This window comes from Triturus cristatus, chromosome 7, assembly GCF_964204655.1.
Source record: "Triturus cristatus chromosome 7, aTriCri1.1, whole genome shotgun sequence".
Classification (NCBI taxonomy): domain Eukaryota; kingdom Metazoa; phylum Chordata; class Amphibia; order Caudata; family Salamandridae; genus Triturus; species Triturus cristatus.
In genome coordinates, this window is record NC_140590.1 from 1,647,198,541 (window position 1) to 1,647,215,497 (window position 16,957).

Sequence of the window (16,957 nt, forward strand, 5' to 3'; positions counted from 1 at the left end):
CACCCGGAGTCTACATATGTGTTGCTCTTTTTGTGTCCCAAGCCCCTTGTGTAGGATTTAAAATCTTGAATCTCTTTAGACTGGGGAGAAGGGTCAAGTGACCGTCAGATATGAAGAGGAACTGAGCAACCCAGGGCTAAATATATGGATCTACATTCAAAGGCAAAATATTGGAACTACCAATGACAGAACATGTGAAATGACAGAACAAATTAGTATGTATGGAGGAGGTATGTTTCAAATGGGGTAACAAGCAAGATCCAAGCACCGGACCTCATGGTAAAGTGGGCGAATTGTGGCACAAGGGGGATGAGATAACTACTAATGAGGACAGATGAGAAGCTGGGAGTAAACTGGAGAGTCCAACAAGGGCTGAAGTCCTAGTAATATGAAAACTGAGGTCACACTTGTTTGCTGGGCTAGGGAGTTTTCGGTAAAGTAAGACAAATATAAGGGCCTGGGAGTTGGGTACATATTAAAACTTCAAATAATAGCTGGGTGTGAATTGAGGAATCAAATAAGGGTTGCGGAGCTGAATTAAAATTGAAAGATAAATTTAGGACAATTTTTTTTTTTAAGTGAGATGTGAAATTGGGATCTGATCAGCTTAGTGTCAAACGAAATAACAAAGAAAGGTCGAGGAGTTGATTCTAAATTACAGGATCAAATAAGGGAGGGCTCTGGAGATGGGTGTAAAATAAATTTACAAACAATGACTGTAGAACTGGATGTTAATTAGGCAGACAAAGAGCAGCCTATTAAAGGTGTTCTATTGGCAAAGACCAGCTTTGGAACAGTGTCTTATTGACCTAATCCCCGATTGTTCTACAGTGTCAATCTCCCAGCCGTTTATACAGATGGCAGACACTTTCTATAATTTTCCCTATGTGTTGATACTCCCATATTGCAAGTAACCCCATGGAAAAATTAGTTATGTTAAGAAATCTGCATTCATGATACCTTTCAGAGCCTGAGCAACTATGCGATAGCCTGTTATCCTCCGGTTTGGCTTCCATTTCACACACAGGACAGATGGCTGGGCCTCGGACACGCTCAGATCCAGAACTTGTAAGGTGGCTGTAAAAATAATAGCAAGAATTCATGGGTGAGCATCAGCTGCCACATCAGGGTCATTTTAACCTACCGGCTTTGATCACACATGGAGCCAGAGTGCTCAAAAGGAAGATAGAGCTAAAAGAAAATGGAGTGTTCTCCTGACAAACTAATGCTTGTGGAAGTTCAGGGTGGCATCCTGACAATTCCGTCAGATGTGATAGTATCTGTCCAGTCTCTTCTGGCCTTCCATAGTGAATGACTGCCCAAGTGATCTTTAAATTGCCTTGGAGGGATTGCTGGGTGCTGGAATATTCATAAATGCGTTAATTTACTCCAGAATCCATAATAGGCAATCTGCATGCTTTGGAATCAAAAAGTTTAGAATACGGACTGAACAATCAGATTTCCAAATTCTGAATAAAGCTGCAACCATTTTTAGTTCCCAGTTGTTCTTGGAAGGAAATGTTTTAAACAAATAAAAGTATAAAACAAACTGAGTGAAAAGATTAAAGAACAAGAATCAAAGACAGACAAAAAGGACAGAAATTATTGTAGGTCCGGCTTAAGATCTACATTACGTGTCGTATAACAAAAGATGTTCAGCTACTCCACAATATGCAAACATCTAACTGTACAAGAAAGCAGCAGTTTGTGAGGCAACCATGTATCTGCTTGGAAGCAATATTCAATTTAATTTGATGAAATACACAGGAACCTGACAGTTTAGTTTATAAGTATATTTTCCACGATTTGCTTTGTCTTATCTTCTGTACTGCATACAATACCTTTTCTTGCCTTGCATTGTCTTACTAAGAAATTCCAGCAGCCACTGCCTAATGTTTTTGCAGAGGGCAAGCACGTAAAGTAGTCCTACGGTAGTACTGCTCATTGCTATTCACAACCAAGGGGTAGAAACTCTGCCTCCCTCTCTCCTATCATTTTTTGGTGGACATCTCTGCCACAGCTGCAGAGATCTCCATACACGCAGGTACAGTTTCAATAGTAAATGTGGGAAGGACAAGGGAGTATGGCTGGAAATGGGGAGTACTTACTGCTAAATGGGAGGAGTTTGAGGGAACATGTGTAGACATTTAGGGACGGTCATTTTAACCCACAAATAGTAAAGCAATTCTAATTCACAAAGTAGACTTCTAAAGTTACTAAAGCCCTAATAATCTCAAAACAGATGTAAACGTACCCCAGCTCAGCTTTGGAGTACATCAAGCACTATACACAATCACGCACAGGTACTGCAACATATTACCATAGAAAACAATGGACAAAGGAAAGAAAATAACACTTATTATTAAAGTAATTACATTATTTCAATATTTAGATTACATATTTGTATTTTAATGCTAAAATATATGTATATAGGTACACACACACACAAATATATATCTGTATATCTATATCTATAGATATATATTTAAATATACATTAACAAATTATAATTACATACAGGGAAAAAGGAATGGTCTCACAAAAGTTGGGTACAAAGCATCCCTCAATCAATACAACTGAATTCAAAGAGTGATGCCAGTCAAAACACACCAACCACTAGAGATCTGAGGAAGATGCCTCATCTAACTGAGACAAAGCAAGTTGTACACATTGCCATAGTTGCCATAAAAGTTCTTGTTAAGCTCATGGCCACTCCATGACTCCCGCAAACTGATGGGTGAGAAAGGTCAGGGAAACTCAGCAAGGCTTCAAAGCTCTTTTGAAACTGCCAACCTGATGCTCATCTGGTAGTGTCTTTAAAAGCTCTGAAGAATTTGCATTTTGAATTAGTACAATGGGGCTAGATGGAGAAGTCTATGGTCATTAATGGAGAGAAGTAACCCGTCAAAGACTCTGTAGAGGAGCAAGGATATAAGAAGGAAATACCAAAATAAATGCATGATCCACTGATGTGTTTCAGTATGTTATTGTTTTGCCACTTGTCTGGTTTGTAGTATAAACTGTTTTTGTACCAGCATATTAGTTTGGGCGTCTTTGTTCTAACTGTTTTAACATTTACAAAATATATTACATTTGTTACAAAAAAAATCTGAAATTATTACAGTTTATGGGTCTTTTTCCTTTTTTCTTTTGATTCTTTCTTTTGTTGGTCTTCATAGTAAGGTTTTGATTAAGGAACTGTTATTTTCCTAAAAATTAGCAATTTTTTGTGAATATTGGATTTTTATGTTAATTGGTGCTTGGACCTTTCTTAGGATTATACACTGATTGCCCCTGGTTCAGGTGGTTTGGGCTGCCCCTGTGGCTGCTAATGTTTTTCAGTATGTAGCAGCATTTCACATATACAATAGCTCCAAGGCTAGATCCTTCTGCTTGGATGATGCAATATGTGACTGATTATGTATCTGAAGTAGTTCCTCCTCCTCCTTTAATAAATCTCAGGTTTTTTAGATCTGGCTTTACAGTGCCACTATCTGTGGATCTACTCTTAAAATGTTTTAATATACATAGAGTGGGCGTTGGTTCCTCCCAGAAAAGTAGTTCCCTCTCATCTCATGCTATTGGCTGGCTAGTTATCATTCCTTCTCAATTGGAGAGATTTCATGGCAGTCCATTAGAGGCTGTTTTACATCCCAAAGAACTCTGAATCATCACGCATTAAATTATTTATCCCATAGATACATTGTGTACCGCAAGTGGTGATTTTTGTTCTTGTTTTTTCATTGCAGCAGACTTTTTTAAAAGCTTCACTCAGGATTAAAAGGGCAACCAAGACCTATTGCTTTTTTCTATTTGTTTCTGAAATGACAGCAGAAGAATTACCTATTCTTCATCCAGTGCTAATTATGTTTTTACCAGCACAAGGCATAGTTATGCTATCTACAACTTTTTCCTTCTTTAATTACACTCTCATCTTTTTACTTGTTTCAGTTTAATTACCTTGAGAATTTTGTATCCCGAAGGAATTCAACCGCAAAATACAATGTCACTTAAATATTGTGGGGCTGGCCTGGAGGAATCCTGCTGGGGTCCTCCAGCTCAATGCCAGTTCTTGCCTCTGTCATTGGACCTCCAATAGTCAGAGACTGGCCATGTTTCTACCACAATAGATTGAGGACACACATTATAGGACTGAGGCATTTTTTGTTTTAAACTTTTAGACTGGCACAGCAGAGTTGCTACTTATTGACCTTATTCAGAAAAGTATCTGAGACATTGACCCCGGTTTGTGCTAATTTCTTCTGATCTGAATAGTCCAGCTGGGTTTATTTGCAATTACTGCTACCAAATAAGTGTATTACTTCACATATTGAAACTTGGTATAATTGAAACACAGTACAAGTTCTTAAATTACCTTACCTATAGGGTGCATAAAACCAGTACAAATGCTAAATGCCAAATCTCTTATGTCAATGAGTAATGGTAATTGTATTTATATAGCGCTTACTACCCTGACAGGGCGTCAAATCGCTTTTGGGCAAGTAGCAAGCTACTCCGGAATCCCAAAAAAGATTGGTGGGGGATTAGTGTAGGGAAATATGAGTTAATTTGAGCAGTGGACATGCAAGTCTGTTAGTTGGATTGGATAGAATAATAGAGGGATAGTGAAAGGAAGATTCTAGAAAGTGTTATTTGGGAGATCATAGTAGTAAGATGAGGCTTGCGATGAATAAAAGGAGAGATGGATGAGGGAAGAGTCTCTACAAAAGGATTAGGGAAATCACAGTAGTAAATTGAGGTTTGGGATGAGTCAAAGGACGGAAACACGAGGGAAGGATTTAGAAATAGTTGCTTGGGAGATCAGAGAAGTAAATTTAGGTTTTGATGAACCAAGGAGGGATAAAGGAGGGAAGAGTCAAGTAAGGTTTATTTTGGAGATAATAGTAGTATAATGAGGTTTGGAATGAGTCAGAGAGTGTCTGTAGAGGATATATTGAGAGAGGAATAGTGTGAAACAGAGTAATGCATTGCCGATAGTCAAAGGTATTTGTTTTTCTTCTACAGTAGGAGTAAAATAATAAAATGATAGATACATAACTACATATATAAGAAAGATAATCTATCGAGATTTAAAGTTGTACTGTACAAACTCAAACTTTCAAGCGTTGCTGTATTTTAAGCTAATTTATTTGGCCTTTTTTAGAACTTTTAATTTTTTTATTTGATCTTTTCCTTAATATTTCAATAGTGAAGCACTTGTAGATAAAATACTTATGATAATATTTACATATTGTGATAGATAAATAAAACAGAGACCCATAAGCCTCTAATAAAATAACTTATATGAAAACAATGCAGTGACCTATAAACATGTTATGCATAGATGATAAATATATATTTAATTATAAATAATACATAGATTTGTTACATCACTCAAAAATCACACCAGACTTTGCTCAGGTACTCAAAGTATTTACCTCATCTGGGAAGGTAATAATATTAGAAAGGACAAGGAAGAAAATGTTAAACAATGAAGTGGCATCACCACAAATAGGATGCAAAACCATAGCTCTCCTGAAAATTAGACATTATGACGGGGTAATTGTGCAAATACCCCCACTGCTAATAAGGGTAACCCCTAAATTATGGGAGAGGCTGCAAATCTCTCTCCATCAGAATGCACTTCGACTCCAAAAATAATATATCATTACAGCACTAGAAGTGGTACCAAAGCCAATAGATGATTAAAGAACATTTATGTTCAGTAAACAAGACTCCTAAAATGTCCATTGATAATATGTTAATGAGGAGAGAAATACAAACATAAATTTGAATGAGGAACATGCAACAGGAACATTAAACCACATGCATAGCTGTAATCAAACAAATAGGTTTTTGAAAACCTCATAAGAAATAATGCCCTTGAAGATAACGTGTGCTAGGTATATCACTCGTTTAAAGAAACTGAAAATGTATAATCCAGATTCAAAGCACTCTAAACCTTAAAACTGTAACTTAAAAAATAATGTTCAGAAAAAAGTCCAACCTGGACAGGTAGGCTACCAATAGAAAGACCAAATAAATCTTTCATACCTGGGACCGTACATATTACCAATTAATTGCTAGTCTGAATGCAAACAGGCAAAATCTGAATTAGCCGCAAGCAGTAAAACCAATGAACTCTCCAACATAGTTTGTACTCCTGTTCTAGACTTCAGAAATGTTTACAGTGGTCAAGGAAGGCACACAGGTGGTGGTGGAGTGGGTCCTGTGTCACATATGCCCATGGGTAGCCAGCAAGGAAATCCAAGATGTTAGTTAGTGCACGGAGATGGGGCTTGCCCAAATAAATGCTCATTCGCGTGAAAATGCAACACAAAGCAACCAGTGTTCAGAATTCTGAAAGAGTATTTGGAATTTAACAGACCAATCAGAATTCCAATTTCAAAGCTCTTAAAATAAATGGCGATGGTATGGTTTCTGAGTACGCCTCCATTACAGGACTTCTGTACCTGATTTCATTTGGCACTCACTGTCCTCTTCTTAGAGAGAATGAGCAGTTATTGGGTGTCAGTGAGGGTCAGATTGGCATCCATAAAGATGACTACAACTGTACAAATTCTTACCTGTTCGCCCAGAGGCAGATACAGCTTCACTTGGTCCGGAGCTGTAAATTGCAGACACTGTCACCTGGTATACCGTATCTGGGGCCAGAGGTTGAAAAATGACACTGCTGCTCCTGCCAGAGACAGTCACCTGTGCAAGGCAGAAATAAATCAGTTTACAATTACATAAGCCACGGGTCTAATGCCTACTTGTTGTATTGCTCTGAGACCTATATATGGGATGTCTCAGAGGCTTACACATGGGATCTCTCCGAGGCTTGCATGTTGGATAGCAGCTGCTATAGCTGACTTTCTCTTTGGTGCTCTGAAACAGCCCTTTCTACCTCTGACCTCAATCGTCATGAAGGTATCGACAGGAAAATAAACTAAATTGGATTTAAAGATGCTAAATTCCTTTCTGCAGTTTTTACTCCTTATCTTTTCTCTAGCCCTTTAGTAGCAAATTGAAAGATACTAAGGGGCAAAAGGCAAAACTAAGGGTCAACCATACAATGTCCGCATGGACAAGGAGCGGTATGTCTTACACATTACTTCTTAGACATGGTTACACTTACCGTTTGGACAGGAAGGCTGCTTGTTGTCTGGGAACACGTCACTTTGTAGTTGAGAACCTGGCCTTTCGGGGCTTTCCAGTGGACCCTCAGGCTGCTGGGCGTCTCCGAGTCGATGACAAGGTTTGTGGGTGGAGCCCTAGTAAGGACCTCAGGGGAAGGTGGCATACCTGAGAGGCATTGACAGAGGGTATGAAAGATTATATCAAGTAAAAACAGGTGCCCTAATAAAATATTATGGTTACTGGGCTTTACGTAAAATCTATTAGTATTCCACCTCAGCTCAATGAGCATAAGCAGGAAAATACCCTTTATACTAACTCTAAGTAACCTCTTAATAATATTTGAGCATATGTAAACTCCTGTTATTTGTTTTCTTATTGCAAGCAAATTCTGGCACCTGAACTAGAGATAGTTGAAATTTTGAATACAAATTGTGAAATGTCTTGACATTTCACAAGACATTTGTGTATTTGTGAAAATTTCACAAAACTCCCTTACAAGCATCTTACATTATATTTGAATGTAGTGGCCCACCTCACACTCAAACGCCATGTGAATTACCATCAGGAAACAGGCTTGAGGACAATATGTCTCCTGCCCACAGTCGGAAGATAATTTCTCCTCGAAGCAGTCTCTGGTAGACCAATCTTACACAAGGGTTAGCTGGCACTAAAACTGTGATATTTCACGAGATTCATTAGCTTATTCAAAGTGAGTGGTGACATAACAATGTCCCTGTCCATAAGATGTCAGCAAGAGCCGGTGGCCGACTTCCTTTAAACTGTTTGTGAAGGTGTACTGAACCAAACACAGCCGTGATTGGGAAATACAGTTTGAAAAAACTAAATTGTCTTTCTGAGGGTGATGAGTTGATCAAAACATTTAAAAGTAGTTTATGTAAGCCTGGAAATTACTCTTACCAAGCAGTAGCGGCTCGTATAGGGCGTGCTGCGGGGGAGTGGGGCGGGGCGTGGGAGGGGCAGGGTGGGGGGGGTAGCAAACACGGACATAGGACAAGTTCCGTCATATGTCCGTGTTTGCTACCCCCCACCCTGCCCCTCCCCCGCCCCACCTCACCGCCCTGCAGCACGCCCTATACGAGCCGCTACTGTTACCAAGCATTAGTACGCTTTTGCTCTGGGAAGTGATACCAAACTACATATGATACCTTAAGCCATTCATGTTATGTAATATACAATCTGTTGCATTATGCTATTTGTAATCTACATTTTAACAATACACATTTGGGCTCATAAATCTCAATATGCTATCTGCTTCTAATTAGGCCTGGGCATAATTTCAATTATGCCGGAATAATTGAAGTAATTTTGGTAATTCTGAGTTACTCTTTGAAGTGGAATTAGCAATAAATACTCAATAACTTCTCCTCATGTAATTAAGAGTAATTTGGGGAAAAAATCATAATGTGAGAGCACATTTAGCAAGCACAAGTGGCCAGTCGCAATCGCTATTTGTGTTCTGCCTCATTTTGTGCTAAGTAAATTGCTCTAAATGTCGGTAATGAGATGGGGGGACAATCCTACTCCAAGGGCCCGTTTAGCGAGTGCAAGAGGCCGCTCACTATTCATGTTTTGTTGCACTTAGCGCTATTTCTTTGCACACAATGCATCCTCGCATGCATTTTGGAAGTGAGGGGGCTCTTTTGAACTAAGAAATAGAGCTAAAAGCAGAATTATTCTTCTCACATAATTCAAGCGTAATATTGCAGAATTGTTAGGTAATTCCGCATGATTACATTGCACTGAATTAAGCACGTACACCTTTCCCTACTTGTGATTAAAAAGCCATGAATGGCAGAAATCAACACATGATACAGGGCAACTTGACAAGCTACAGAAGGAGTGGGTGAAATACAAAAACATATTATAAAAAATAATATTACGCCTAAGCTTCATAAAACGTATATTGCAAGTCTCCCCAGAAATCCATTACTTTTTAACAACACTCAACCTGGGCCTTATACGTCTCTATGATCCCAAAATTCCATGATGGCTTGGAATATCCTTAGAAGAAATGGTTGAGGGTACTTTATTGCATATATTATTATTTCCATGTTCATGATTTCTTAAAATGTTGTATTAGATGTGTTTTTCAGAACCGCACCTTGGTTAAAAGAAACATCTACAACTTCAATATCTTAGTTCTTGATAAATATTCTAATCTATATGTACATCTACGTTTGTGCCTCTGGTAGACTAAGTCAGTGTTCCTTATCACTATACTTGCATCCTACACATTTTGAATTGTTAATGTACTGGATTACATTACTAATCGATTTTAGATTATTGCAATATACTCTTGGGCGAATTTTCATTGGAACAATGGAGCTGGGCTATTCAACATAGAAATAAAACAGTATTTATTTGCTCTAGATTTACATCACTTACTTCCATTTCTAACATAAAAATTATGGAAGCTCTTGGACTCTAGAAGACTCCTCTCTCCTTTCCTAATTCACTGCTCTTTATTAGGGTAGGATGGTCTCATCTTTGAATTTTTTTTAAAGTCTCTTCTTTCAGTCTGATCTTGTTGACTGCTCTCAACCAATCACAGCAAACTGATTCACATATATCAATAACCAGTATCCTCAACAGCCCATGAAGGCAATCCAATAAAAGCTGTAAAGCTCCCTGTAACTTGGTAGATCCACTCTATAAACAGAGAAAGCTAAAATGCTCAGTTTTGAAAGAGATGGTGTGAAACTCTCATGTACAATAGTCATCAACAGATCATTAGCCCCCTTAACAAAACTATAAAAGGTATCTCAAAGATTCCATGTACAGATAAAGATTGTTTCTGCTTTACACAGTCATCGAGAACTCTATAATTTGAGGTATTATCCAACTCTTACCAGTAAGCTCATTTAAACAGATAAATGGCAAGAAGAATGTATTTATCCTTAGTTTAATTGACAATATTTATTAAAACATCTGCATTGCGCCACTATCTTATAAAAATTCAACCAGAAAACTGGAAGGTTTGTTGGATCCATTATGGAACACGTTAGGTCCCATCACAATGTAATATTTTTGGGTTTTTTTGAGATCTTTAAAAGCTACCTCTTATGGTAAAGATCGAATTCTCTCAAATTCAATTGTGAAAATCTTCTCAAAATATGATCGTATCTGGAGTCCATGTGAAATGAACCTCTCTCTCTGGGAACCTGGGTGCCAGATATTTTTCCGACTAGCTAATATTTTCCATTATACATAGAGTTTTCTGTGGGTCCTAATGACCTTGCTAATTCCTGCCTGGTGAGAATGCCTTTTAGTGTAGACCCGGCTCTTTGTAAAAACATTTGTCAATTCATTTTTATACCTACGTAAAGCACTACTAAAGCCATAGCATTATAGCACATTTACACACACTTTAAATGAACTGCCATCTAGCTATCTAATTTTATATACTGCACATTTAGCCAGACTGTTAAAGTAAGAATAGGCTTGTTCAGAAGTTGCCTTACCTAGCAAGAAAATGCTGATTTTGGGAAGTCAGCCTCTTTGCCGTAGGTTATTGAATCTTTGTGCAAGGCCTCCTCACATTCTTCCCACAAGAAAAGCCTGGCACTTGCTCATTATCTCTCTAATGCTAAGTCCTGTCCTTCCTTTATTTAATTGAGGAAAAGCTGTATAAAGGTAGTGCAGAAATGTATAGAATTTAGCATTTTATGCTCCAACTAATCTGACAATGAAGTTCTGGTCCGTTGAAATGGCAAATTGCACTTAGAAAATGTTGATGCTTGCTTGCTATTTCTGCATTTAATACGTGTGAGGCGTCCATGAGTCCTCCCAAGTGTCTGTTTTCTTTCACACTGATCACTCAGTAATCTCCCTGGGCAAATGTCTTTGGGATATTGGAGCTCCACCATTTCAGGATCACCTGGCTTCTGACCACCGTCCCTGTTATTATTAGTCTGGCTCCTAGACAGGTTGTGGCACCTGACAGCTGCTACTTAATGACTGTGGCATTGCTGATGATGGGCGTGCATGGTTGCAACTTGATTCTCTCCAGGGCGTGCTTCCTGAGACACATAAAAAATCCTTGGGAAGCACTGAAGAGCTGTGCACACACAAAAATGAGATTTACTCCCCAGTCATAGTTTCTGTGGGATAGTTTTCAAGCCACAGAGCATGTAGCCATCCCTTTGCTGAAGAAGTAGAAATAAGAAGCCTGGGAACTGTATTAGTATTGGCTAGATTTTACGATCAATTACTAAATAGTTGAAGACTTATCTATAAGGAAGATCTGCTACCATAACTTTTGGAAGCCTTTGGACTTGAAAAACGACCACATGATGATAGGCGGACAGCTTGGAAGCATTTCCCAAAAAAGATGAATCCTCAGCGGGCTTAAAATTTCTATTTTACTGGTTCTGAGGCTTATGGTGGGAAATCTAAAGCAGGATGCCAGATAATTGCATGGTTCCCACCCTGGCTAGAGCCTTCAGGCTTTCTCCTTTGAAGGTATTATTCCTCTAGGAAAGTTTCTAAGTCCCAGTGTCATAAATTTCAAAGGGGTTAGTCACCATCTGGTGTCTGTCTGTTGCACATGGTGCCTTGGTTCTGATTAACGATACTGGGAATACTTTTTCGCATTTTAATGTATTTTCTATATGATTGCAATTTAATGTTTTTTTCTCATATTCCTAATGGCCTTTGACCTCTACATTTTTTTTTCTTCATTTTGCGAATTTTTCATCAAATATTTGTCACCACAACTAGCTTGGAACTTAGTTATTTCTTACCTATATTTGTTGTTTGACATGTTTATGTAGTAGCATTTTCTCAGATGAAGGCTTTTCTGCCTGTCCTAATCTAGCAAGGTGGATGCATGAGTGAAAGTGTGAGCAGTCAATAAAGGAGATGACACAGCCTGAGAGAGGCAACAAGCAAGAGTGAGATATAGAATGAGTGTATAGGTGAGTTAGGCATGAACTAGTGAGTAAATGAGTGGTTAAGTGCATGATTGAGAAAATCAGTGATGTATACATTTGTTGGTGAGTTATGTGTATTAAATAGGATGAATGAGCTAGCGACACTGATTAGCTAATGAGCTGGTAAGCAAGGGACTGGAATAGTGAATAGTTAGGGAAGGCTTTCCAAGACTGATATTTCATGCTGGGGACCATCATGCAAGGTATTTCACTGTAACCATGAAAAAAAACATAGGTACCCAGCTTTTCTGGTGTTGACGTTTTACCGAAAGTGCTTAAATATAAGACAATGGGGAAAATGCATCCCTCTCAATTTTTTTTCAAAATCTCCCACTTTATAGTTTTAAAATGTTGCCATTCATACACTTGCACCTACCCAACTTTTGGCCTTGGAGTTGGAATGAGGAAGTATAAAAGAGCACCTCAAGCCCGCGGCAAGGCACGTGCTATCCTTCGCCAGCTGCCACTTGTTTGCTGGGGCCCGGGCACAAAGCCCATAATCCTACTGGGCTTGGAGGCAGGGAGAGGAGGTAAAAAAACAGCGCCACTCAAGCCCGCAGTGCGGGAAGTATGCCGGGTCAACAACTGACCAAGAATGAGCCTGTCGGCTCCTGTCCAGACCTGATTAATACCGGACCGGGTCATTTCTCTTAACGGTGCGTTCTGGATATGGGGAGGCACAAGCCCACTTCCACTCATGGTGATGTGAGGCACCCCTGCAATCTATCAAGCATTATGACTTTTCTTACTTCAGCTGCTTGGGTTATCCCAGAACACATCAGCGCAGTAGAGGCGGAGCTTAGGCTAGGATTCCAGGACCAAAGTCCAGTTGGGCACAATATGGATAAGACGGTGGTTGCTGATAATTTCCCAATGTCCCTCCGATAACTCTAGACAGTTCAGTAGTTCGCTGGCGGACAATATGAAAACCCTCTTGACTCTGGCTGTTGAGCACCTTCTCTGCTGCGATGATCTAGTTGTTTTCCCACCCATTGTAATGAGGATGAGAAAAGGGGGACTTTCAAATAAGGTGCACGCAGCATCATCAAAAGGTGGTCAGAGGCTCCTGCAGTCTTGAACAAGTGTTAGGGTTTACTGTTAAATAACCTGGCTGTGAAACTAGCATCTCTGGCGGCTAACTCCTTTGCATTGTGTAATGAACGACTCACTTGTGATGCAAATGCCATTGCTAGGCTATGGGAACATGTTAGCTTTTTTGGTAACTCGAACAACATTCACACCCAGGAGATGACCATTGCCACCAGTGGTCTCCACTTTTGGCCTTGCAGGAGGACACGCCTTCTCGTCAACATTCTCCTCAGCATTGCTCAATTAACATCACTCCGACCAATGAAATAAGTAGATTCTCCTGTGCATCAGCCCATGTGTCTCCGGCGCCCTTCATGGAGCATTAGCCAAGGTCCTTTTATGGTCCATCTTCGCATTCCTGACCCGCTCTTCATGTTCTCTGGAGATTGAATCTTATTTTGCCTGGCTCCCAGCTGTCGTCTTATGATGCTACTCAACCCCGCAACCATCGGGCCCATGCTGATGGTTCTCAAAGAGGCGAATAATGGAGGATCTGATTCAATTACTGCCCATAAGAAGAGCAGCTCTGTGGTTAACCCTCCTAGTATGCTACCCTGCTGAAGTCCCACCGGTTCCAAGGCGGGCCACTTTCCCATCATTAACAACATTGCTGCTGGCCCTGAGAGCAGGGAGCCAGTTAGTACTGTGAAATTATTGTCTTAATTTATTCCCAGCAGCTACTCCTTATGTTCTTGTTCTGGCCAAGGTCCCTCCTTTGAAAGAAAATTCCACCGAACATTTCACACAAGGTTGTCCATTGTTGACAGCGCTTGGGCCGCAACACTCAGTTGTTTAGCCAGATTAATATGGTTAGGCAAGTACCATGGGTTATTGAAACCTAGAAGGCAACTGTGTGATAGTGAACTTTAACAATGCTACCATGGTCGGTCATTTGTTATCTGAACTGTCCCTCATGCTGGGTTTTTCTCTGGCATTTTGCCCCCCCCCTCCTTTTAGGCTATATTTATAAACCCCATATATTTAGTGGCTGAGAATGGCGCGCTGTGCATGCTGTCTCTGCTGCCAGTAGTGAACCCAAGGGCCAGCCTATGGAGTGCCCATTTCCAACAGATTCACACCCTTAAGTGTCCTGGCCAGTAATGACTGACTGTCCTCCAACCATAACCAGAATCTGGGATCTAGCCGGGGATGTCATCACACCAAACATAGTTACTGCTAATTACATTTATAATGTTGCAGGTCTGGCGGGCAAAATAGCTGTTGAAACTTTTAGTCTATTTTTAAAGTAATGTATATAATATATATATTTTTTTTTAAACCTGGGATGTTTGCAATAACTTTTTTTGGATGGTTATAGTTCTTCCCAGTCCCCGCCACTCACTCCAAATTCCGGAGGGCCGGAGGCGGCCTCATTTTGAGTGCTTTGAATTTAGATAGCAAAGTCAAAATCACTGGCTTACACAACCTGGCTGCAGCCCTAATAATATTTACCAATTCACTACGATTTTTAATTGTTAACTTTTACAATGCTGTCATCAGCGCCGCTTAGCTCATTTACATTCTCTTAGAGGCCTCCTGGAGAGATTCCTAGTGGCTGATGGTGTGACCCCTCCAGTTATTAGTGGAAGGTTTTAGCATGCTCCTTAGTACCAGGTGTTGCTACCAAGAACATAGCACACTTTTATTGAACGAATCGCACATTTTTCATACGCCGCAGGGTGAATTGATGGATTCCTTTATTTATGATTTTAATCTTTCCTGCATAAACAATTTATGTCTTGCAGTCATGTCCACCTCGACCATCCCAACTGTTACCAGCAGAGGATGGTCCACGGTCATCAACTTTATTTTTGTCTCATGATCTACCTTGACTCATTCACTAAAAGAAATTTGAGATATCATGGGACACCCAGAGTGACCACAACCCATTATCTACGTCCTTTGCTTGGGGACCAAAAAGAAACCTTTCCTTTTGTTCTATTAGTTACATAATAAAAACCCAAGTACAAGGTCTTTGACTCAAATGGGCTAAGGTCTTGTCGGATATTTTCCATCTTGAACTTAGAACTACCTGTTCTTTCAAACCTGTTTAGACGCCACCTCCCCTGGTGAATTAATTGTTAACTCTTTTTTTGTCTATCTGCAACAAATTTAAGTCACCCTTGAGTAGCACACTGAAATCCCTTTGAGCAAACTCTTTTAATGATTTGTGTTCTAGGGCTCATCGTAAACGTATCAATGCCTTAAAGGAGAAGAGGAGGGAAAGATTAAAGGGGATCATGCTTGTCGTGCTGCATATAAATAAACTTTAAAAAATGCAAAACCTTTTTTTTACCTTTATTGACCGCCTATTCTTTGACCAGCAACCAGGGCCCTCCTTATTTTCAAATCTCCAGTCCGATTTATGTGTCTGGCATTTTGAAGCAATTTACAATACACCCAATTTAGTACCTGAGCCCTGCGAGTGCCCTCTCCTGTAGGCTCCTCATCTATTTCTTTGCAGTGGGAAGAGGTTAGAGATACCATTATTGAGTTGCCTAATAACAAAGATCCAGGTCCTGATGTGGTGTCACTGGGCACCTTCAAATCCAATGTACCACTCTGGGCCCCGCTGATCACTCTTAATATTAATACTGCAATTAGGCGGTCACTACCAACTCCCTGGTCTTAATCAGTGATTGTGCCAGCATTTAAGAAAATTAGCAAATCTGACACTGGTTGTTACCACCCAATTTCTTTGATATGTGTTACACAGATGGTCTTTATGGACTTGACGTCAGCGTTTGATGGGGTAAACAGGGACGAACTCTGGGGCATAATGCTGTACATGGAAATTGAGTGCCACAAAGTCTACGTACTGCGTGATTGGCACCTAAACTTATCTGCCTTGGTCAGGTATGGGCAGAGCACTATAATTTAAAACATGGCGTGCACCAAGGTTAGCATCTTAGCCCATTTTCTGAACTCGAAATCTGCTTAGCACTAGCATAACAAACCTTTCAGTCATTATTCCGAAATGTACAGGAAAAAGCCAATGCACGCAGACTACCCTAAAATAATATCCTCTAGAAACTGTATAGTAATTAGACCCTTCCTGTTATGATCGGCTTGGAAAAGGCAGCCCCCTGTTATGATCGGCTTGGAAAAGGCAGTAGTATTTACCATACCCAATATTTTCTGAAGCCGCAGAGATCAGAATGTATCCGGTGCGATAAATAGTGCCAATTACAATTATTGCCCTCTAAATGGGGCATTACGTGGATTTTGGTGCTCACCACACTAAAACCTACATGTTCCATTATCTACCAGCATTTTTCTACTGCCAAATTTTGGCAGATATGACCTTCTGATATGTACTAGAGTTAAATGGGGGGAGTGCTGTACTTTTTGCACTACTCGTAATTTCAAATGTTGATCTTTCCTGCCCCAAAAATGTAACATGTTCCCTCATGTGTAGGAAGAAAACTCCCTCTGCCTGAAGGATTTTTTTTTCTTCTTTTGTTTCTCATAAATGAATCCTGCTTGGGTGGATTGCGCAGGTCGCCATGTCATGGTGATTTGACCCGGAATACATTTTCCCTAAAACAGCTCGTTCCATGTTGAGGAAATCACTTTTGGTGAGCAATTCCTGCCGCTCAGGTCGGGGACTCTTAATGTTATTAATGCACCCTAAAGATGGGGAGCCTACTTGTATCGGGAGTATCCTTCATAAATTGGACGATTTTCACTTACCACGGACTCTAAACAAACCCTGAGAGAGTAATTTAAAGTTTGAAAGTAAATTTAAAGACCCCCAGCATGATTGGAAATTT

At 39.9% G+C, this 16,957-nt stretch overlaps 1 protein-coding gene across 2 annotated transcripts in view; it reads right to left on the reverse strand.

The window, feature by feature from the left end:
* COL20A1 (collagen type XX alpha 1 chain) overlaps positions 1–16,957 on the reverse strand; it is a 537,383-nt gene that overhangs the window by 244,252 nt on the left and 276,174 nt on the right. For both annotated transcript variants that reach the window (XM_085619699.1, XM_085619698.1), the window contains exons 19-21: positions 7,142–7,308; positions 6,588–6,717; positions 961–1,077 (exon numbers count right to left, since the gene is read on the reverse strand). In XM_085619699.1, coding sequence (XP_085475825.1) covers positions 961–1,077; positions 6,588–6,717; positions 7,142–7,308 — 414 coding nt within the window. The remainder of the gene's footprint in view (positions 1–960; positions 1,078–6,587; positions 6,718–7,141; positions 7,309–16,957) is intronic.